Here is a 23,822-nt window from a genome sequence, read left to right as displayed (position 1 = left end):
GGCGCGCCGACGGCGAGCGGACAGCGCGTGGTTGGCGCGCTGTCCGCTCGCCGTAGTCTTAATTCGAGGCGACGCCGTGCTGCAGCCGTGCTGTTGCCGTGCTGCTATAATGTGCCACAAGCTTAAGTCAGCCCACACATTCAGCTACCACTAAAAGTGCTTTGTGTCTCAATATTTACAGCATGCTAGTTATGCCTTTTTTCATTATGAAGACATCATTATTTACTGCACCCAGAGATGGTGTTTCACGTAATATTTGTTTGAACTGGTCGTTGTTTAGACCGACGATGAATGGGTGGACCATGTTGTAGTGATTGATTAAGTCACTCCCATTTATTATTGTAGGTGTAAATGCTCTATTCTTTACACCCCCGTTACCCCCTTCAGAAAGAAAATTGTATTTTACAATTTCATGTTATATGGTCAAATTCAGGAGCAGGTAGCAGCTTGGTGATGTGGAAGATTCAATTTAGATTTTCTATGGCCTGTATAAATTCTATCTATCGAATTTGATAGCTATGGTCCAATTTTTAACACGTCCAGTTTTCTTCTGTTTAATTTATTGCCATTTTCCACAAATATCATGTCTTCTAGTTTAAACTCATAATGCTTTCTGCTTTTATATATATATGGTATATAGTTGTATGATTTAATACTGTTTTTACATTTTGATATTTAATTATTCTTGTTTTAGAATTTCTATTTCGAGCAAGCAGATCCCGTTTCTCCATTCTTCTTCTTATTGTGCGCTCACTGACGTTGACTCTGCTTGCAGTTTGCAAACGCTGGCGTATCTCAACCGCAATTAGAAACTGATTTCTCATAATTGCAAGTGCGATATCGTCGCGCGCTGACGTCCAAATTACACCCCCACTTCCTGGCTTTCTTGTGTAAAGGCCAGTCCTGGTCATGCCTTTTCAATGCGTATCTTAAACTTGTAATTGGTAGGTACACTTAAAGTTTCAGCCATCTTCCGCTGGGTACGCCCTTGACTTTTTATAACATTATTTGAGGAACTTGAGTTGGAGCGACGTTTATTTTCAAATCAAATTGTGTAAAAAGAGGAAGAAAAAACGATCATAAACATTTTTTTTTTGCAACTAGCCAGTATTTCAGCAATTACTATCAGAATGTGAACTTGCCTTTATGCTTTGTTTACGAACAACAAAATCTGTTTCTATAATAGTGTCATAAAGGAGAACATTCATTTCGTACCCAAAACTGAAAGTGCCGCACTAACGTAGATTTGAGCAATTTAGCTGGCCAAAAGTCTTTTTTTTTTAAATAAAGGTTATCATCAAATTGTGGGTAAAATGGAAAGAGGAATACCCCAGCAATAAGAATTTACCACATCTACCTACCAAACATGCGATATGCGCTTGCACCAGGAGTTGGAACTTGACCTTAGTGCAAATTTTACGTTATACGTTTTTAGAGATCTCGGTAGACGGTATTAAAGAAAAATTATTTTTGTGCTATCTAATTGATATTAAGCAACTTTTATAATGGATTCGAGTTGTGTAGGTAACAGTTATTATATTTTAATATATTTTAAGTGTGATCACTTAATTTTTTATAGTATTATTTCAATTTTAAAAGAGGGTGTGTAAGCAAAATATTTTTTTAGTAATTTTCTTGTTTAAACACAATTTTGTTATATTATCGCGTTCGACCGCGTAACATTTTTTTTAGTTTTAGATATTTGACATATTAAACTAGCTTACGACATATTTTTTGGCTGCGGATAGCTGCGGATGTCCGACTTACAGGCTTTTTAAGATTTGAAGCTCATACAAAAATAAAATACTTTTTTCTTTAAAATGTCACAAAGTGCATTTTTTTTTGTTTTGAGTACCTCTGGCGTAAAAATAGTGACCCTACGTTATATTTACAATAAAATACAATAGCAAGATCTGACTAATTTGGAAGAAAAACTAAATTACCTAGGAAACTAACTTTTGACCTATTAGGGTGACACACCTGATAATATAAGCAGTTTTAAACAAAGATTTGCATATTTTAAAATAGCTACGAAAGTAAGAAACTGAAACTGTAAAAAAAATCCTTAAAACTAATGAGAATTGGTTAAGCAGAACATTTGAACGCCCGACAAGTGTTGGAAATCGACCGGGGCGGCCATCTAAATCACTTAAAGATTGTAGTGAGAGGACTAAACGAAGGAAAACTAAAGAAATACGAAACTGAAGAAATGTGACCAACAAAAAAAAACCATCAAAACAAATTATTTTGCCCTGAAACAATAAAATATGCTACTATATACCAGCTGAATCAAACACAGAGTCTGATATATCAGAGGCAGAAAGTGAGGAATAAAAAAATATAAATTTTTTTTTTACTACATTACATATTATTTTGAAATAGATATAATAAAATATATCATAACTACTTTTAAAATGAAAATATATGATACTCTACATTAAAAAAAAAATATTTACGGTTTTTTTCAATAAAACATGCTTATTATCAAAATACAATGCTTAAATAAAATAAATAATAAAATAATGATAAAATAAAGATAGAAAAAACGAAATACATTGTAAAATATTTTTGGCCGCCTAAATTGGTCAAATCTACGTATGTGTGCCGGCCAGGAGAAAAAAATAGTAGATTCTTGTAGAGAATAATGCCCTGAAAATTTTTTACTATTACAAGAATTGTCTACAATAGGGTATTACATGCATTTTTGAAATATATCTTAAATAAATTCTTTAGTCTTAATATATCTCTAAAAAATTAAAAATATTTTTTTTTCTCACGTTATGTACGAATATAAATTAATTGTTTTATCATAATTTCAAATTTCGCGCGTATTTCGCGAAAACGCGGCACACAACGGACGCCATGATTGTTTTTTGGTCATGACGTCATTACGCTACTACAGCTGTCAGTAATACATATTTTGATAGGGTCATTTCGCCTGTTGGCGACCATTTAGTGCAGTTGGCAAGTTTGACGGCGATAATAAAAATGCTCCAGCACTCATTTCCATGTCAAATTTGTGTAATGTATTCCTTATATACTCTATTTTAAGATTAACTTTCAGTTGTATAAGAAATATCTTACGTTTTCTATTTAAATCGATAAACCTCAGAATTAGGCGTTTTACCTAGTTTGCGTCCACAAAATCCAATTCGCGTCCACCCATGGTCCAGTTTGCGTCCAGCGGCTTTGAAAAGGAATATAGGGGTGAAATTGTTAAGAATTAATAAAGAAAGATTGTATTTGAACAATTTCTTTATTTAACAATACACTTAATTATTAAAAATCAACATTATCATCATTTAAAATTCACTTTACAAAATAAAAATAATTCTTCTCAACATTGGTTTAAGTAACTTAAAATTAGGCAATTAATTTTGAAACTTGAAGAATAAACAGTAATCAATTCTGTTAATTTTACTCTAAATCACAGGGAATGCTTAAGATCCGCCTTGATTATACTAAGTTTTTATATGGCCATATTTTTTTTTTTTTATTAGCCTATGCTGTCCCACTGCTGGGCAAAGGCCTCCCCCATAGCCTTCCATTTTTCTCTGTCCATCGCTATTTGTGGCCAGTCCGAGAGGAAGCTGTCCAAGTCTTCTCTCTAGCGTTTTCTTAGTCTCCCTCTCGGTCACCTTCCATCCTCAGGGATCCAGTGTGTGGTGATGTTGGCCCACTTGTCCGGGTGCATTCGACTTCAACTTTGCAGACTTATTGCCCACATCTACTATGCCCGGATCTTGGACCGGATAATGGTGTTGCGTAGGTATCCGGTCACTAAGCCGTATGCTGAGCAGGCTACGCTCCATGCTCCTTTGGCATACTTTTAGCCTGGACTTTTGAGATTCGGTCAAAGACCAAGTCTGAGCGCCGTAGGTTAGGATGGGCAGAATACACATGTCGACTAGTTTCCGCTTCAGACATAAAGGGAGTTCTCCCTTCATGGACCAGTAGCTCTTCCAGGCGTTTTCGATCCGTAGATCGATTTCCTTTCATATTAAATTAACAAAACAATTTAATAATTTTGTGTAAACATACAACTAAAAGAATTGTTGAGTCAATAAATTATCAGACAAGGTAGCATATTCTTTGCATATTTTTTATCGATTTATTCTTCTCTCGAATAACATTTAACGCTTTATTTAAATCTTCTTCTGTGTATGTTGTCTTTTCCTTCTTTTTTCCTGTATCGGAAGAACTTATCTTAAATGAAATTACTTATATCAGTTGATAATTTAATTATAACCACGTATATATCTTAATAAAAAAATGTACTGTTTAATATACTAATATTATACAGTATGTTTTAATTATTTTTTATAAGCAAGTATTTAACGAAAACAGTGGACGCAATTTGGTTTATTATTATAGAGGATAGTTTTAGTTCGCGTCCATTGTGGACGCAAAGTGGAAGTTTCGTAAAATTCGATGTAGTAATTCGCGTCTACCTTATTTTACTCGTTAAATATAAAAAACATTACCAAATTCATAATAAACATTATACTTTTATTCATCATTAAACTGTTGAAATAGCTATCTATCCTAAAATTCACATAAAACAATATAAAACTTACCATCAAACACGCCGCTGCACACTAATTTTTATCTAAAATTCTGCGTGTTTTCGCTTTCTTGTTGAAGAGCCTAGACTAATTATTTTTTCTAAAAGGATTGGTTGGACGCACAGAACGTTTGTCTATCTGTGCGTGCCTCTTATACATTAACGTATTAGCGGTAATGACTTTTCGTTTGATTAGTGTGTTAATTGACTTGTTTTCGAGGATTTTTAAAAGGAGATCGGCAAAATGGACGCGAACTGGGCTATGGACGCGAACAGGCGAAATTACCCTATGTATTGAAAATTTTAACTGACACTTTTGTGTACTACCGTAATGACGTCATTAGCATGGCGGCGACATTTCGTAGTGTTCAAAGACAGATAAAAAAACCTAAAAACTTTAAACTGCAATAAAAAATATATTTATGTACCTTACGAAGTGAAACTAACATTTCCCGATTGCTTTTCCTCTAAACAATCATTGTAATTCACTTTTAATTTTTTTCTCATCTAGACTAAAATACCCTATTAACGCCCAGGCTGCTATTTGACTTTCAAAATACCAAAAAATCCCACAATGTTTGGAGCATTACATTACGGCCCCAAACTGGTGAAGCCCGCCGCTGCCTTCAAACGACTCCTGCCCAACCTGGGAAGACATCAAATGACCCCCCTCTCGCTGTGGGGAAGTCAGACTCTTACTGACTAAAACCCATAATGGGGAAACCAGGGCCGCGGTAATTCTTTCGAACAATCCCGCAGCCTCTATAGGCCTTGTCCCCGCAAAAATATCGTACGATTCTTGTCGGGGATGCCCTGAAGATTTTTTACCATTATAAAGAACGTCTTCGGTTAACCCTCAGACTGCTATTTGAGTTTAAAGTGTGAGAACCGTGAATAAGAATAAAAAATCTATACTTGAATGTTACGGCAAATAACGTCCACAGTATTTTTTTAACTAATCGAACGTCTACCATATACCCCCCCCCCCTCCTGCTACACCGAGGAGACTTACTGATTTAAACCCTCCTTCTGATAATGTACCAGGGCCGCGGTAACTCTTTCGAACAATCCCGCAGCCCCGGCAGGTTTAGGCCACCTGGGGTTTGCTGACTCTCGGAGGGGGCCGTGACCAATGCACGCCACCGACACCTGGGGCCTGATTCTCCTAATTTTACTTAAGCGACAAACGATTCACGTTCGACTGAGATCCAATCCCGACTCAATTACAATTGAAGCGTATGTGGCATTCCGCTATTTTTTCTTTGAAATAAACGTTTTTATCCTTTTCTGTCATTCAATGCAATTTTATTGTAGAGCAAACTACCGTATAGACCAAAATCACCAAAATAGCAAACCAATCGGAAACCAATCGAATGTCGTTGGAATACGATTGGTCTTATACTAGTAGCAGAATGCCCGATATGGTTAAAACTGCTATTGCGATCATATTGCGATTCAATTTCTATTCGATTTTGACATTATTAACTTAGGAGAATCGGGCCCCTGTTGTTTCCAAGAAAGAGACGGAGGGACGATGAGCCACTCGAAATTCTATAGGGGCGAATTGGAATGCGATGCCTTCGTCTCCTTCTGCGAAACATGCCAGAGAAGGAGGCGTTCTGAGAGTTCACGCCTCTCATCCCAGCCGCTGAGGTGGACGTGGAAGACACCACGCGCGTTGGGTGTCGAGAAGACTACCGGCACCGTAAACGTCGGTCTGTGGGCGGTTACCGCGGCCCTGGTACAATATCAGAAGGAACATGATGGGTTTAAATCAGTAAGTCTCCTCGGTGTAGCAGGAGGGGGGGGGGGGTATATGGTAGACGTTCGATTAGTTATTTATTATTTGCCGTAACATTCAAGTATAGATTTTTTATTCTTATTCACGGTTCTCACACTTTAAACTCAAATAGCAGTCTGAGGGTTAACCGAAGACGTTCCTTATAATGGTAAAAAATCTTCAGGGCATCCCCGACAAGAATCGTACGATATTTTTGCGGGGACAAGGCCTATAGAGGCTGCGGGATTGTTCGAAAGCATTACCGCGGCCCTGGTTTCCCCATGATGGGTTTTAGTCAGTAAGAGTCTGACTTCCCCATAGCGAGAGGGGGGTCATTTGATGACTTCCCAGGTTGGGCAGGAGTCGTTTGAAGGCAGCGGCTGCCTTTTCCAGTTTGGGGCCGTAATGTAATGATCCAAACATTGTGGGATTTTTTGGTATTTTCAAAGTCAAATAGCAGCCTAGGGGTTAATTGTAGACAATTCTTGTAATAGTAAAAAATCTTCAGGGCATTATTCTCTACAAGAATCTACTATTTTTTTCTTTTGGCCGGCACTTTCATTTTTGGGTACAAAATGTTCGAGACTTGAATGATCTCCTTTAAACAGACACACATTATTCTGTATTTTAATTTGCGCGTGTCGCGCAAGAAAAAAAGCTATTTGCACTGGTTTCAGCAAGCTTCGTGACATTTTTTTAATTTACCTGCTGAAAAGTGGTTTGCAAATACACAATCGTAATTCTTGATACTACAGTTAAGCATATCTTTTTTGAAAAGCTAGATATCTTCTATAAAAAATATTGAAATCCTTCTCTACATGAAAAGTGCAGTTTAATCACAGGCTTACCTTCTTCTGCTTTTCAACATTTATTGCTTTTAATCAGTTTTATAATGCCAATAACAATAATAAGCCTTTTAAAAAAATAACGAGTATTAGAGCCCCTGAAAGAAATGATTACTTACCAATGAGGCTCTCATCATTCGGAGACTAGTATGCTCTGTGAACGTAACCATATCGCGAATTATTTGACGTTGATTTGTATAAAAGTTGTGTTTTTTTTAATAGCATACATAGCAAAGAGGTTCAGGCTGGAAACAGTGCTCGGCCAACGGACGGTCAGTACTGACCGTCAGTTTCCAGCCTTAAGTGCAGGTTTGATTGCCTTGCAGGTTTGATATCTTTTTTTTTCCGGCGGTTTACAATGTTCCACCGATAACAAAATATAGCTATATACATAAGCTTATCGAATATCTCTAAGCTATCATTTGATGTCCATATGCAATGGCAAATCATCCTGTATCGAATATATTCAAGAGAATTGTGTATCCCGAAAATACTCAAGTTTGTTTTAGTACTTGACGAAAAAGTCCTATATTTGCATGGTTTTTTTTTCAATAGAGATGGGAAAGAGGTCTTAATTTTTATATATTTTACACACAAACCTGATATAATATTTTGTTTAGGTAAACAGGATAAAAAAAATACAAGGTACATTTCATTTCGTTTATTATTAATCATCATTATTATTAAAAGTGATTATCATAATATCTATGAAAGTAGGCGAATAATAAATTACTATTTACATAGAAAGAGAATAAGTAGGTATTATCAGTTATAAATAGGCATGATTACAAATCGGTGAATGGCGATTATATTGCTGAAGTAACTTTACAAGTTTTAATGTATTTTTCTTCTTAGATTATTTTATGAGTCCCCGAGAGAGAGTCCAGTTGCTTGAAGATTTATTTCTAAATGTTCGTGAGTGACTCGCTATCTCAATTTATACCGATCCTTAAACCCGAGGAAATGAATGTCGAATCTCCGTCGGAAACGAATTTTACTTTACGAAATTTTACTTTCTGTGGCAAGGATAGTTAATTGGACTGGACGGGGTACCATATACCTATGGGCCAATAAAGGTGAAACCTCACGTAAGGCTCCTGATCGTCCCGGGGACCCATAGAAAACAATATTAAAGTAAATCTTCATTTTAATTTTATTCCGCTCTCCGCCGTTACAAAATGACACATAAAATTATGCTTGCCTGTTTATTACGAGTAGCTAGTTGAATAAAGAAGTTGCATTGTCATCGAAGTATATACTTATACATTACTATGTATGTCTCATGAATATACATATAAGGTTTACATCATTGTAGGTACTGTTAATACATATTGAAATTTTCCAGGATTACTATTGATAAAAGGAGAGGGTTTTCAAGTAATACGAAAAAACAATAATAGGTATATCAACCTGATATATGTTTTAAAAAAGTTACAATCGTTAGAGGTTTTTGGGTACAAAAATGTGTACCTAGCTGCCTCTGTGTTAGAATACTGATCTAAAATGCCTAGGTACTTTATTTAATTACTTCTCTCTTTAACTAGGCACAAGAAATTCCAATTAGGCGCCTTCGCTTTAAACATAGATAAATTATAAATAGGTACCTAGGTCCTAATTGTTATTTTATCGGTTGAATATTTGACGCTCACTGAAAAATGATTGTTAAAAGATTTGTAAAACATTTCTAATTAATAATGACTTGTCCGTACTCGATCTATATGAACTTAGGAGCTTGCAAGTAACTCCACTGAAATGCAATTATATGGTTTACAAAATCTCGGTATTCTGGGTTCGTATTAATTCCAACTTTGTCATGCCTAATTCCATCTAGCTCGAGTTTGGCGTATACCTACCTGTTCCCCAAGAAGCCAGTAAAATAGATCGAAGTTATCAAGCGGTAACAGTTACGCAATCATGGAGCAAGAAATTCGCTACTGAAAAATACTATGTCTATATAATTACGTTTCATATGATTATTTTATATTATTAAATATGATTATTTAAATCTCAGCAGATGTTACCGAAGATAAGGTTATAAAGCGTTTAAAAAGGATCATGATGGGTACTTAGTCCTAGAATAATTCACGATTCAAGCTTTTGTGTTGCAAAATGTCCCCATGCTGAGAATATTAACTTTCAGTCCGTCATTGCCATGAGTCCAGCTATAATAGCTACACAAAAATATTTATGTAACATAATAGCCGTGTTAGTAAATAACAAATTCTCTACCAATCGTTTCCTTGAGTAGATACATAGATAAGTAACTAGTTCATGGCGATCGATATAGGTAGGTTAATAAGAACAATAAAAAAACTTAAAAAATACACTACACCTGCCATCAGTAACATGGACCAAGTTACCCGGCACTGAGACAGAGATTTTGGTTTCACGAGCTTGCCCAAAATATATTATTGCCTCGTAGGATGTAAGATGAAGCAAGTTAGATATTCCGATGGTAGATCATTCCCAGTAAACTATGATATGACCTCAGTGTGATTTCAGGTCTGGGTCTGGTACACACCTGCATTGCGGTTAGTCCATTTAACTGAAACTGTCGTCCATAAGTTGTAAAAGTAAGGAAAGAAAAGCCTTTTTTCCACAAAGATAACTAAAATTAATTGGTAATTGATTAACAAGAGCTGTAGGTATAAGATACATTTTCAGTAGTCCAACTTGAGATCTGCTACTTATCCTATACGAAATGCACAGCCCGCGACAATTTCCTACACTAGTTCGTTTAAAAACGCATCTTAATGTCTACAAACACTGTTGAAAGACCCAAATTGACACGTGATCCAAAACTACCAATATAAACCTACCTAATGTTTCAAAACATTTTATACGGACAACGCCATGCTAGAAGTAGCTGAAAAGGTTAAGATCCGCGAAACTTCAATCAAATATAGAAATCCATTACATGTATCATAAGTTTAGTTTACTTTATAAGCAAAAGATAACAATTATGTTTGTATAAAGCTGTAGGTAACTTTCTTATACGATAAGTAATAAGTAGACTCTTAACAACTACATTATGTTGAGAATCGCTAAACGGAAATATCCAAAAGTCCTCCAAAATATATGTTTTCAATACCCGAAAGAGGATGGAGATAGAGATGTAGGTACCCCAATCTTAGGGGCTAAGTTGTATAGATACAGGTAGAAACTATAATATATATTAGGGAACGATTATATAAATGTATATCTATGTTTTATGATAAGATTAGTGCTCTCCAAGAAAAGTGCTTAATGCGCCGGTTAGGCGACTCCGGGCGACTGGAAATGTTACAATTGTGCTATAATTTCAAAGTTAAAATGTTTTACACAAACTACGTAATCTACTACTGCTCTAACATTTGGATAATTGTCATGAACATAGATACAATGAAGTTAATCGATTTTGTTTATCCTCTTGATAAAACTCGCCAAAAGAACTGCGCAGTAAGAACGCATCGCGCTCATCTCAACAATCACCATTATTACAATTACACTATTTTTTATTCCCTTTTTATAACAATTTTACACCATTCTTCATTATTAACAAATTGCTTCTCCAATTCACTACGTATTTAAAATAAATCAATGTCTAATTCTTAAGTTTAATCATTAAATTTACGATTTTCATAAGTTAAAAAATGTTGCATCTCGTCTTCAACATAGTTTCCAAAAATTGTAGACGAGCAAAATTTCATATTTGATAAAAAACGTCACAATTCGTTTTATGGCTTTGCCACATCTGCACTCAAATTTGATGAGAGTATTTTTTTATAAATATGGGGCAGTAAAAACCCAAAACGCCTGTTCGCCAAAAATTTCATATTGTCTTAAAATGCAAATTTAACGTTAATGGGGCGCAACACTTAAAAAACTAACAATTTATCAACAACAACAGTAAAGTGATAACGTTATGTTCTGACAAAACGCAGAAAAATATCAAACTCGTTAGCGTCGTGTCAGCAGGCCGCACCGTGTGGCCGCGGCTGGCGACTCTCGGCGTGCGACTGTCGGCGTGCCCGCCCGCTGCTGACGCCTTCACTTATAAGTTTTATTGATGACGTTAAGATTAGGCGATTTTTACAAGATGATGTTTAATCGCATTTGTCGGAAGTTATCTCAAGTACCTAGTGCACTAACGACTTATTACGATAGCCAGCTGTTTGTCGCCGGTCATTCTCTCGCACGAATTTAATTTTGTTTCAAATTCTAGTTATTGTTTAAGGATTTTGACAAAAGTTTTTCACAGAATTCATTAGTTGAAACAGGTTTGTGGGCCGTACTGTAAATACGTTACATTATTTTTCTTAGTAACATGAGATGAACAGATCCATTCCTTTTTCGCAACAGAAAAAATATGGCTTTTTCGGTTCACCCAACGGCCTCTGAATATGGAAGTTCATTTACTTCAGGAAGAGCATTTTTAAATTTGCCAACACGAAGCGGATCTCGAGGACACGTAATAATACTATACTACATGAAATGCATACATTTAACATAGTTGTATATATGTCACATCAATGTCTATTATTATAGTTACAATACCAATCGTGAATACATTTACTATTACAATAGAGGTGTCTTTTTGTTAATATTTTTAATTATTGGTGTGACTCTTGGTATCGAGATTATACGGCAGATTATATGCTTATGTAACTTCTTGTTGTACCTACTAGGAAATGTGAAAAATTGTAAAACGTCATAATTATGAGCAGTTATTAGCTTTGTATCTGTCATCGTAATATGTATTATAAAGTAGGTACCCAAGACAAAACAATATTGTAGCGGGCGAATTATTCATTTAATTATTATTATTATATGTATCAATAAATAAAGCCTCGCTCCTTTCCAATGTATTGGCAAATATTACTTATAATAATATTCATTTATATTGTTCCGTCGCCTGTGCTAAAGAAATGAACATTCATACCTATATATAACTTACTCGTGAATAAAATAAAAATCTTAACTGTAAACAAAACAATATTTCCTTCTTATATATAAAAATAGGAAATGATGAAGAATAAACGAACTCAACATTAAACTCTAAATATAGACGAGCATTCAATTAATATAAACAGAAACACAAGCGGCGGAATGATATTATAGCTCTCTAAGTAAATGTGAAATCCGGCGAGAGGATGACCGTAGATTAATCGCCTCCAAGTGAGAGAGCCTGAACAATGCGGGGATCTGCCTTGCTACCCTCGCGGAATTCCTCCAGAGTTAAGCGGTCGTCATGGTTCTTGTCCATCTGGTCGAAGATCTTATCGACGCGCTTCTGAGGAGTGTTGTCGTCCTCAGGCTGCGGCGTCTGGCCCTAGAAGCATCAATAGTGTTTTATTTAGAAAGGAATAAAACTATATTTAACCACCGTGCAAGTGTTTGCCTACGTAAGAGCAGGTATGCTAGAAAAGAAGGGTATATTCCGAAGCCAACATCTGTGAATATTGAGAACTACACATTTATTGACTGGCCCATCTAAGTCACAAATTCGACATCTATTTCGAGGGAATCTATGGCGAGTTACACATAAATGTTACGTTTTGTAAATACATACCACCATTTGATAGATCGCGTCGACTATGTTGTACATCTCGTCGCGCGTAATGTAACCATCGTTGTCAACGTCGTACAGTCGGAATGCCCCTGGAACATAAACCATCATGGCTCAGATATGCTGTATACGCAATTCTTTAGATATTTCATTTGTTTTATTGTTATTGGCATAGTTTTTCTGATATTCATTTATTCACTTTAGGCTGCCGACCACGTCCATAATCCGTGACCGATTTTTCACTGATGATAGCAATTGTGCAAAGCACACGTCTAACAAAAAGACTGTCAGAAAATCCTTGTTAGACATCCTACAAAAAATCGGTTTATCTGTTCTATAAAAGTCTTACATGGATGGCCAGAGCCCTATTATAACATTTTAATATATATATATATATATACATATATGCATAAAAAAACTAAAATAGTACGATATGAGAGTGTGAACTACGTACAATGTAGCTTTTCGTCTAGGTTTCCCCGTGACGTCACCGAGAGTGCTCGTATGAATTCTTCAAACTCGATGGAACCATCCTGAAATGGAAAGAATTATTGTATTAGGTTCACCTTAGAAGTATTGAGAATTAAATACCGATTCGTTGAATCGTGACCGTCTCGTCAGTTTGCGAGCGGGACAGAGATGTTATTTTTCATAAGACTTATTATTTTAACTTAGTTTTTAATATTTTAATTCCATTTAAAAAATAGTCATTTGTATGAGAGAGAGAGAATATGAGAGTGTATAAGAGAGAGTTTCCGGCTGGCACTGTCTTTGTATTTATTTGGTCTACCTTTCCTAGCCAAGTGTAAAGTGATATTCAGCTTTCCTTATAGAGATTACTAATCCATTATTGCAGGTGCAACTAAACGAATATTTGTCCTTATAGATTTGACAGTTAAAAATTTATCTACTTACATTGTTTTCGTCGAACACTCTGAACACTAATGATGCAAACTTGCTGGGGTCACCTTGAGGGAAGAACTGTTTGTAGATCTTAATGAACCCCTGGAAGAAGAAAGTGAAACGTTAATCATTCTGAGTCGGCAATATAAAGTTTATGTAACTTCAACTTTAATTTCAAACACGGATATTTTTTTCACGCGAACTGCTATTTTAGATTTCTGCGTTTATTTCATAATTATTTATAAAGAACCAGCTTCTGCCCACGGCTTCAATCGCGTCCCGTCCGTCCGTTGGTGACCAAAACTATTCTATGTTCTTCTCTCGGATCTAAGCTAACTCCAGTTCTATTTTCAGCTATTCTTGAGTTTTAAAATGTGTAACTAACATGACTTTCTTTTACATATAAAGACTTTTAGAAATGTCATAATCTATACATATAATAAATCTGTAGAAAAGTAATTTTTGTACATTGAAGAAATTGACAAAAAAAAATAGCCAGCATTTTAAAGGATAACTAACAGAACCCATTTCCATCATTTTTGACATTTTTGTCTGTTTATCTGTTTGTTTGTTCGGGATTCACGTAAAATCTACGAATTAAATGCAGACAATGCTTATATACAAAAATTCTACGTAACTTGGGGTATTACTCAGTTTTTGTTTCATCGAAATCGATTCACTCTATCAAAAGATATGATTAATTTTGTGAATTCAAGATGTAAAATATTACGACACGTAATCTATTTGTCAAAACTGTACATTTGAATGTTGTACTTATATTAGTTGATCGGCCTATTATTAATCTTTACACAGAAAATCACACCTTTATAAGTAACTTCGGAAGAAAAAAAATATGAAAATTTTGTTTAGCCAAGGTTAAAGTAGATCTGTGGTAAATAAAATACATCATCAATTTGTCAAAGGAGCGAGGTGGTAAATGACAATATTACCATACATTCTTTATAGAGGATTATTATTTCAACAGATGGAGTTGTGTATTTTCCGTAATTCACCATATTTTAACACGAAGTGTAATTTTTCGATAGACATTTCCAAAAATCCAACTATAATTATTACCTTGATGAAAGGAAAATTAATAGTTCTCGGCCAAATTTAAAACGGTGCCATCTAAATTATTTTTTGAACATTATGTCAAAAATGATGACTTTAGTGGAACAATTACCTACTTATCATTTAAAGTTACAGATGGAGTTCATGTCAGGATTTTTTCATAAACATAGTTTAGCTTATCTTCCACTAATGTGGTGGCCTTAAAACAAATTACTTTGAGTGAGTAGTATTAAGTAGACCTTAATTATTTTTTCTGATGCAAAATATGTAAAATTAATCCTAGAAGAAATGAGGATCTATCTCTCGCAGGCGCTGCTAAGCGTGAGGTAGGTAATGTAGGATTCTGTAGCTTTAAAAACAAGCCCAGATACAAAGTGCAGATAAGAAATGGGAGCTTTCTCGATTTAATACCATACACACGTAAAATGCTTTATAAGTCTGAAAACGTACAAATTACGCGCCGCATACCAGAGACAAGTTTACTTTCAACTTCTGATCGCAAATACACTGTTCACGATTACGAACAGTCTCAGTAAGACCCGAGCCAAGTCTAAAAAAACACCTTTTATATAAAACTACGTTTGATGTCATTTAATCACAAAGACAGAATTGTTCTCTGTTGCAAATCCTATCCACCTATATCCTATCCTAATCCAGAATGCATTGCAGGTGTGCATTGCACAAAAACCAATGGTATCCTATTCGAGAAGTCAAAAGACTTGACCTGCTAACGTCAGCTTCTGCGCTAAGCAAGTGTTCTTAATAGTACCATCAGAATTACATTCATCGTTGAATGAGGTGATTAAATTTTCAGAAACCACAATAACAGTAGGAGCCAAAGCGTATGATCGCTTCATAGAGCTCTGATTGGCCCCAGGTGACCAAGTCAGGTCTGATTTGTTTGTTCATCAGATCTTTGACAGTGTTTCGGTGGATACTTACTGTCGTCCTGTTTACGTGTGACACAAAATATGGTATATAAACGTCCTCCGCAATAGCGAAATTTTTCCGGTGTGCGGTAGTGACGCACAGTATACAACACTTATGTTTCTTTTGATTTGCTGGCTCCACCAAGAAATGGCAAATTGCGAGCGTACATTTAGAAAATCTTGGCAAAACTGCAGGTTTCAAGTACGAACACATGAAGTGGACTCGCACAGATACGTACATTTTGCCTATTCGTGAACTAATGTAAACATTTCGGTGGAGTCCCGGCTTAGGCCACCACATTAGGCGTGCGCGATCCTCGGGCGTGTGAGTAGCGCGGGCGCCGCGCGTGCGTCGCGAGCGCGTTGCGTGACCGTCGTGTTTTGCTGCCCTGCGGCATTTGCAGCGCGCTCGCGGCTTGCACGCGCCGCTCTCCTTGACGTTTAACTGCTAAGGCGTTTAGCGGGCGGCGGGGATAGCGGGCGAAGGGGTAAGAACGCAACTCGAGCGCCGCGTGCTCGCCGCGAGCGCGTCGCTTGCACTCTTCACACAGGCCGCAGGGCAGCAAAACGCGACGTTCACGCAGCGCGCTCGCGACGCCCGCGCTACTCACACGCCCGAGGATCACGCACGCCTAATGTGGGGTCAGCCTTATCATAGTGAGTAAGTGCACAGAAAATCCCCGTCATACAAGTGTTTCTCCCCAGTAGTGAAACTATCCTACCCTATGCGCTTGCTGATGATGATGACTCATTTTATCATCCATCCAGCTATTCCCCAACTATGTTGGTGTTGGCTTCCAGTCACCGAATCTGTTTGAGTACCAATATTTTGCTTGGAGCGACTACCTATCTACCTATCTTCAATCCAGTCAACTACACAAGACGATATCCATGGTAAGACTGACAGACTTTCTGGCTTCTGATTAGTCGCAGCAGCTGCAGAAAATGTACAAATGACAGCTTTGTCAGACTCAAAGCATATAGACATAGATTATAGCTGTTTCCTGTGAAAATTACTTACGCACCATACGTAATAATTTTCCAAATTGGCTGACTAGATCCAGAGATATTCACAACGTCACAAACTTTACTTCTTTTGTTTAGATAAATGGTCACATCCACAACACAACCTTGATCAATGAATCTATGCGACTGCTAAGTGCTAATCCTAATTATACTGTCACGTGAAAGAATGCACCTACGGGATAAGTAGTATTTTGACTATTCTATATTGCCCACGCAGACGAAGTTGCGGGCAACAGCTAGTAATGAAATAAATAGTAATGTATCTATTGATTTGATTTTTGAGTGTTACTGTACCTGTTCAGTGAGGAGACCGTTTGGACAGTCCTTCAGAAATCCTTTGTGCCTAAAAATAACCATCAGTTTATTAGTTTTATTTAAGTATGTAAAAAATAGGAAATCTTCAATATTTTCTTCTGTATACATACCAAAGCCGGATCTCTTTCTCCGTAACTGAAACAATAGAGAAAATCAATTTTATTACCTGAACCAAAAAGTGACAGAATCCTAGAATTGTATTTTAGTCGTTATTTCATTTTTAATGTCACTCTTAATGATTACCTCAATAAATATTTGAATTAATCTTGATTATATTTCCGATGTCCCCAAAATTAATCTATTAGAGAAAAATATGCTAATTGTAAGAGAAAATATTTGAACTAAGGTATTGTGTGAAACTGTAACTTCACTTATAGAGTGAATCGGTTGAATTCCTCTCAACAAATCAACTGGTTCAAACTCGGACCCAATAATTCTTTGACAACGTCCGTTGACAAGGCTTTCTTGAAGTAACCATACGTAAGTAAATTCCAGATGAAATTGCATATCTACAAGTTTTCATCAAAACAAAACAACAATTACTTAGGTATCAAATTTCAATTATAGCTGTAATATTATTTTTCTCACGGGATAAAAACACATAAAAGAATGCTCTACGTTTTCAATTTACTTTAAAAATATACCCATGGTGTATGTACAAAAGCTTGTGTTGTCATTTCATTTTTTAATTAATTTGAAATTCCATTTGATAATTGCGTACCCTTATAAGCCCGGGATTTCGACACAAAATGTTGTTTGTCCCGAGAAATCCTTGTTATTACTTTTAATACGAATTGCAATAGACGTACACAGAGGTAAAAGGAACTATTTTTGTAATAAACACGTCTAAGACATAACAAGTAACTAAGGAATAACGGAAAGAAAATGTAGTGAGCATTGCAAGAAATCGACGGCTTGTTATAACGCTTGTTAGGTTGTTCATACACTACATGCAGATTTTGTTAGTTCACTAGATTCTCGGAACGCATTGCTAAATAAATATGTGTAAATACTTTTAACATGTGTGTTAAAAGTTTTGAAAAATATATCTTGATTCTGAACCAGCTCATAGATAATTACCACAAGTACGCAAGTGGATCTCTTCACAGACACTACAATGTTTATTTATTTATTTTATAATATCGCACACAAACTCGAAAGAGTCGCGCGGATGCCCGCGGCGCCGCGGGACTTCCCGCGGCGCGACTCGTTCGAGTTTGTCATGCGAAAATATACATTATAGTAATGGGAATAAAGTAAAAATTCAAATGACACTCAAACCGCGCTTCGCTTCGCTGCCCTTCGCCGCTCTTTTGGTGTGAATTGAGCCTAGATCTAAAATCATTTTTTTCAGGAAAGACGGTAAACCGATTCCTCTTTCCCCGTGTGAGGTAGAAGTGTAAAGCTTTTTTTGTACACAGCTAGAATATATTTTTTAAATCTGTTCTATTTTGGTCGATGGGTATTCGTTTAAAGAATTTGATGTTATGCATAATTCTAAAAACTAGATTTTTGAGTTAACTCCCATTAGATCTAAGTGTGCTATATTTACACATTGTTTTGGTTTTTTACAATGTTGGTGCGTATGAAACTGTAGTATCATCGGTCAGTGTGTATAAATATTTATCGAAAGCCGTATTATGGGAGAATTAGTTTCGTGGATCACCATATTTGAATTGTAAAGTTCTGTTATGTAATAAAGAGCGACTAACATTTCATAGTTTGATAAACAAACGACGTATTATGAATAAAACAATATACAATTACCAACATTTTTTCTCTATTTATCATTCTATTATTGCTATAAATACCACAGAAAATAGCATTAATGCTATGCTGTGACCACGTATGGACAATAAACAATATACAGTATGCTTTATTATGGGCTTACATATTTTCTATAGTGTTAAATTCTTCTTTTTATAAGACTAGCCGTTTTCACCCGCGTCCCGTGGGAGCTAATGCCCGCACCGGGATAAAATATAAGTGAAAGAATATTTAAAATCGGTCCAGTAGTTTTTGAGTTTATCCATTACAACCAAAAAATTAAAGTTTTCCTCTTTATAATATTAGTATAGATTTATCCACAATATCAAATAAATAACATTTTAAGTTAATCTGCTAATTCTCTAGTTGAAGGCTCATTTAATACGTAATGGTTTAATCAAGTTTAGTCTCACGCATCATTAAACAGGGAACCAACAATACATTGTGTTTACCACTTTAAATAGTGTGACCAAAGTAGTTAAAACAGGTACACTACAAAATAACTATTCTGGCCACACTACCGATGCCCATGAAAGAATGAAACTACAATATTGTACAAAGTTATAATTTATTTTTTTGCGAAGTTATTAATGTAAATAGTGGTCCCATGATTAGATCGCATTATTTTGGTTAACTATGTTTTAATATTACTGTCACGATAAAGACATATTTAAACTGTGTTACTGTGTTGTTTATAGGCTTTATTTGCAAATCCTAGGCCATAGTTTCGTTTCCTCAGCAATTTGAGGCTTGCAGAACATAAAGCATGTATCCAGAGGAACATCATAAATGGGCGTATAAAATAATAAAGTGATCCTCAAAGTGCGGTTAACGTCAATGTACTTGGGGCGCGTATGCCAAAACCGATAAAATCAAATATGGCCCCGCTATGGACGTGACCCTCACTCGCTCCAAACCGACATCAAAAGCGTTGTCTTTTTAGTCGTACCCATCAGGCAGGCCTTTATTTATATTATATTTATTCTTACTAGCTTCCACTCCCAGGATTTGCCCCGTGCCCGAGGGAACTACTTCCTGCTCATGGATTAAAGTGCCTATGTTATGCCTAACTGTTTCATCAAAATCCATCCAGTACTTTTAGCGTCAAAGAATAACAAGTATGCATACCATACATCTTTATAGACTTTATATATATATATATATATATATATATATATATATATATATATATATTCTTTATTGCACACTTAACAATACATAATAAAATAATAAAGACAGTTTATGTACAATGGCGAGCTTAACCCAGAATTGGGTTCTCTTACAGCCAACCTTTTTTAATTTTTAATTTTTACCTAATCGTAGTAGATTATTTCATCCTTATACGTAGATAATTTCATCTTTAGATGAGTTAAATATCTCATCTTTAAAACTCATTAGGTAGCAACAAAAGTGTTGAAGAACAACACCTAAACCTATTGAATTAGAAAAGTTGGCCAGAAGGCCTTTCTTTTTGAGGCCGTTTTGCAAATAGAAGGGTAGTCGGTAACTATATTTAATAGCAAGTATACATCGAAATAATAGGCCCAGATGAAAGAGATAAGGATGTAATTTCCGTTTGTTTGGTAAAGGTCAGTCCGCCTGCGGCCGATAAATATAATTTGCTTACTAACCTCCCTATGCGCAAAAGTACAAGGTAAAACTGGAAAACGTTTTAGTTGTTCTAGAAGTCTTTGCAAAGTTTTAGCTTACAGTAGGTATCGGTTGAACTCTCAAAATTAAGAAATGTCAAAAACGGTATAAAACATATCCGGACAACAGCCATACCGTTGTCCAGTGTCAGGTCCATTAAATTGTAATTAGGCCATCTAACTTCCCGGCTAAGCCATGAAGCCGTTGGGGCTGCCGCGCATCCGACATTTGGGGATGCGATTGCTGACGCAGCAGCGAGCCGAAACCCAGAAGCCGGTGCGTCCGCGAACGTTCTTACCATTAACACCTTCATTCTTGTAATGTTACGACTGTCAGCTACAAAGTTTTGAATTAGAAAACTTTTAATTGGAATCGAGAGTTCGAACTAGTGAACTACAAAGTTGGGTTTTTGTCATAATTACCTTGTAACAATTCTGGCTCGTAGTTTTCGTTCAATTAACTTTTTCTCTTCTAAGATCTTCATTCGGAACTTTGTTGAATTTTTTAGCATTTGGTGATAGGCAAAAAGTAAATGCAGTTGAGTATCTATTTATAATTTGTTGAAATACATAAGATTCGATCAATTTGTCAAGACATTTATTTGAATACGAATATTCACTTGTACACTATCTACAAATTGCTATTATTGTATTGAAATCAATATAAAGTCGCTTCGTCATTTTTGTAACTTCCCTCGACAAAGATTTATTAATAACGTCACAATGTTTATAGAAATGTTGAGTAAAAGCAGTATGACCACTTAGGAAGGTTATAAGATATTTCACATGCCTAATCGCACATGAGACTAAGACCAATCAATCATTACTGAGGAAGGAACCCGAAATATTACCTCGAACTACTTACACGACACTGAATCAACATTGATTCACACAGATTGCAGACATTCGTAGGATTTGACCCTGTCAAAAAGCCTACTAGCAGATTTTTTTGCATATGTACCTACTGTACTATACAAAAATATTATCTGTTAGACGCTAAAAAACACTGTATGTGCACGTGTCCTGTCACAATTAAGAATTATGAAACTGATATGTAGTTTAGATAAAAAGTGCAATAGGTACTCATCACTCACAAATGTTGATATATAAATTCTTACATTAAAATAAAATTTTATGTTTATTATTTTTGTGATTCCATTACTGTAAACAACGTTGATTGAAGTATCCTTTCTCGAAGTAAATATAAGCGAACTCAGGGACAACAGACAGTAAAATATATTTGAATTATTAAATTGCGTGTATGGGTACCGCTATATGATACAGAGAGTACCTATCGCAGATTTTGCAGAGTCATGCTTATGTAACAGTTAATTTGTACGAATCTCGTAGAGTAATTGCTTTGATATTGGACAGTTTGTAAAGAAAAAAATGGGCATTACAAGACAGAAAATCTAAAATCGATGCTTAATAATTCATAAAGCTCACAAAAAATATTCGTGAAAACGATATTTTCTGTTATATTTATGGAAGAAGTTAGTTTTTGTTCGAATCGGTATCCAAGAAGAAAGTGAAAAGGGAGCGATTTTCGATATGAATGCCAGACAGTGTCTGTGGGTTACTCATGGGAAATTATTGGAAGGTGCTTAGAAAGAAGGCCACGACTGTATCTCTTGGCGCTACTTAAATAAGCGATTTATGTAACAAAGCCTCAATGAGACAAAAAGTAATTGCTGATACATTTTTATTGTTAGACATAAAATATTGTTTGAAAACGAAAAATGTGGACAGTGCAAGTATTTTTATTTAAGTATTCATCGCATTCTCCGAAATTCTGAAAGAACTACTTATAAGTATATACAACTGAAAAATTTGCTTTGTGTAATACTTGTCGGATATAAAAAGATTTTAGAATCGTATTAACTATTTGTGATTTTAAACCATAAATTGAATTTTTATTCTGTACATGTAATCAACTTTAGTATTTAGCTTGAACCAAGTTTTAGTAGTGAACTAAATAGTTGTTGAAGATGAGCGATGGATAAATCCAGCTACCTAAAGTCTTGAGTTAAGATAGCGATTAATTAATTTACTTTAACTTAACCCAAGAAACGGGACTACTAAAGGCAATTAAACCGCATTCTATTGAAGAGAGCCAATATTAATTAGTTTCAGTAGAATTTTTGTTTTGTTATTTTGGTTGTAAAATGAATAAGGTAATACGATGGTTCCAACCGCTATTGATACCTGTATTGCTCGTAGGATCGAAAGGACGCGATCGAAAATCATAAATTGATCAGCATGATACCTCGGAATTAGTTTTAAAATTCAGTACATCTGAAGGATTGCGATTCGTACTTTCGTGTTAGTAAAATTTTTGCGTATTGATTACTAACCCAGATTGAATTGGTTTATTTAAATAACTTACGTCGATTATTTTAGCAAATGTTGTTCACAAGTACTAGAGCACCAAAAACAACAGTCATATAAAAAAATAATGTGTGAAAAATGTATTTCTCAGACGTAACTGTGTCAGCTATACGTGTTCTTAATCACTGACCCAGAAATGATTTGTATGCAGACAGTTTCCACGCACCGTGTTGCTGTTATACCATTCCAAACAATACCAATTTTATCAAATATTTTTCATAACGAACTTACACGGAGTGCAATGTTCAAGTAATAGTCGGGAGATCTTAGTTAACATCACCACTAGATGTAATATCTTGCCGGGATAACTGGAACTACCACAACTGTCATGATGTAAACGAGTTGTGAATTGCTGACATAAATCGTGTGCTAACATTAAATGTAGTTTCAGCAGCATCTTAGATTACAGCCGTTGTTATTATGCCTCTAGTTAAATGATGAACTGTATACAAACGTAATACTATAGTAAACGATCATTAGATTTATGGTCTACCTTTGCTTTGTTTCATGACAATCAAAGCATCCGCAATCATTGTGTTGTTTTTTAAAAACAAAGCGAAGTAACGTGACTTTTACCACGCTAGTGTCAGTTTATTTCCAACTACGGAAAGTGATGGTTTTCTCATCGAGAAATTCATATGGAGCGTGTAAGTGTTCCTTAATATATTACTGACTAGTTGTGTATTCGCAGTGCAACCAGACATATCTTTGACTTTCTGTTTACAGGTTACCACATGTCTAGTTATACTCTCCATGAATTTTCCGATTCAAAGTTTTCCGATAGAGAATGGATTTTCGGTGAAGTTTAATCCCATGTCTGCAAAAGAGGAGTTAAGACCAAGACAGTTTGGCGCGTTATTCGCGAAAATTCCTCAAGATTTTAAGAGTGAAGAGATTAACAGGCGAGAACTTTTGACTAAAGGATATTTCCCTGAGAACCCTGAATTTCCAGTAGCATACTCAAATCAAGTAGCAAAATTATTATACCCTACGAAATATCATTCCAATAGTTATAGTGAAAATATGACGGGATTATG

At 35.5% G+C, this 23,822-nt stretch overlaps 1 protein-coding gene across 2 annotated transcripts in view; it reads right to left on the bottom strand.

Annotated features, from left to right (window-relative positions):
• Positions 1 to 7,846: 7,846 nt before the first annotated feature.
• The window catches only part of LOC124644820 (frequenin-1), a 165,917-nt gene continuing 149,941 nt past the window's right edge, over positions 7,847 to 23,822 (bottom strand). The window contains exons 4-9 of one of the 2 annotated variants that reach the window (XM_047184416.1): positions 17,092 to 17,116; positions 16,961 to 17,009; positions 13,653 to 13,742; positions 13,192 to 13,270; positions 12,741 to 12,829; positions 7,847 to 12,500 (exon numbers count right to left, since the gene is read on the bottom strand). In XM_047184416.1, the coding sequence (XP_047040372.1) occupies positions 12,333 to 12,500; positions 12,741 to 12,829; positions 13,192 to 13,270; positions 13,653 to 13,742; positions 16,961 to 17,009; positions 17,092 to 17,116 (500 nt within the window). In that variant the 3' untranslated portion in view covers positions 7,847 to 12,332. The remainder of the gene's footprint in view (positions 12,501 to 12,740; positions 12,830 to 13,191; positions 13,271 to 13,652; positions 13,743 to 16,960; positions 17,010 to 17,091; positions 17,117 to 23,822) is intronic. The other variant, XM_047184417.1, reaches the window with a different exon arrangement.

The sequence above is a fragment of the Helicoverpa zea genome, chromosome 31 (assembly GCF_022581195.2).
Source record: "Helicoverpa zea isolate HzStark_Cry1AcR chromosome 31, ilHelZeax1.1, whole genome shotgun sequence".
Lineage (NCBI taxonomy): Eukaryota > Metazoa > Arthropoda > Insecta > Lepidoptera > Noctuidae > Helicoverpa > Helicoverpa zea.
This window is presented reverse-complemented; position numbering and strand designations above follow the sequence as displayed.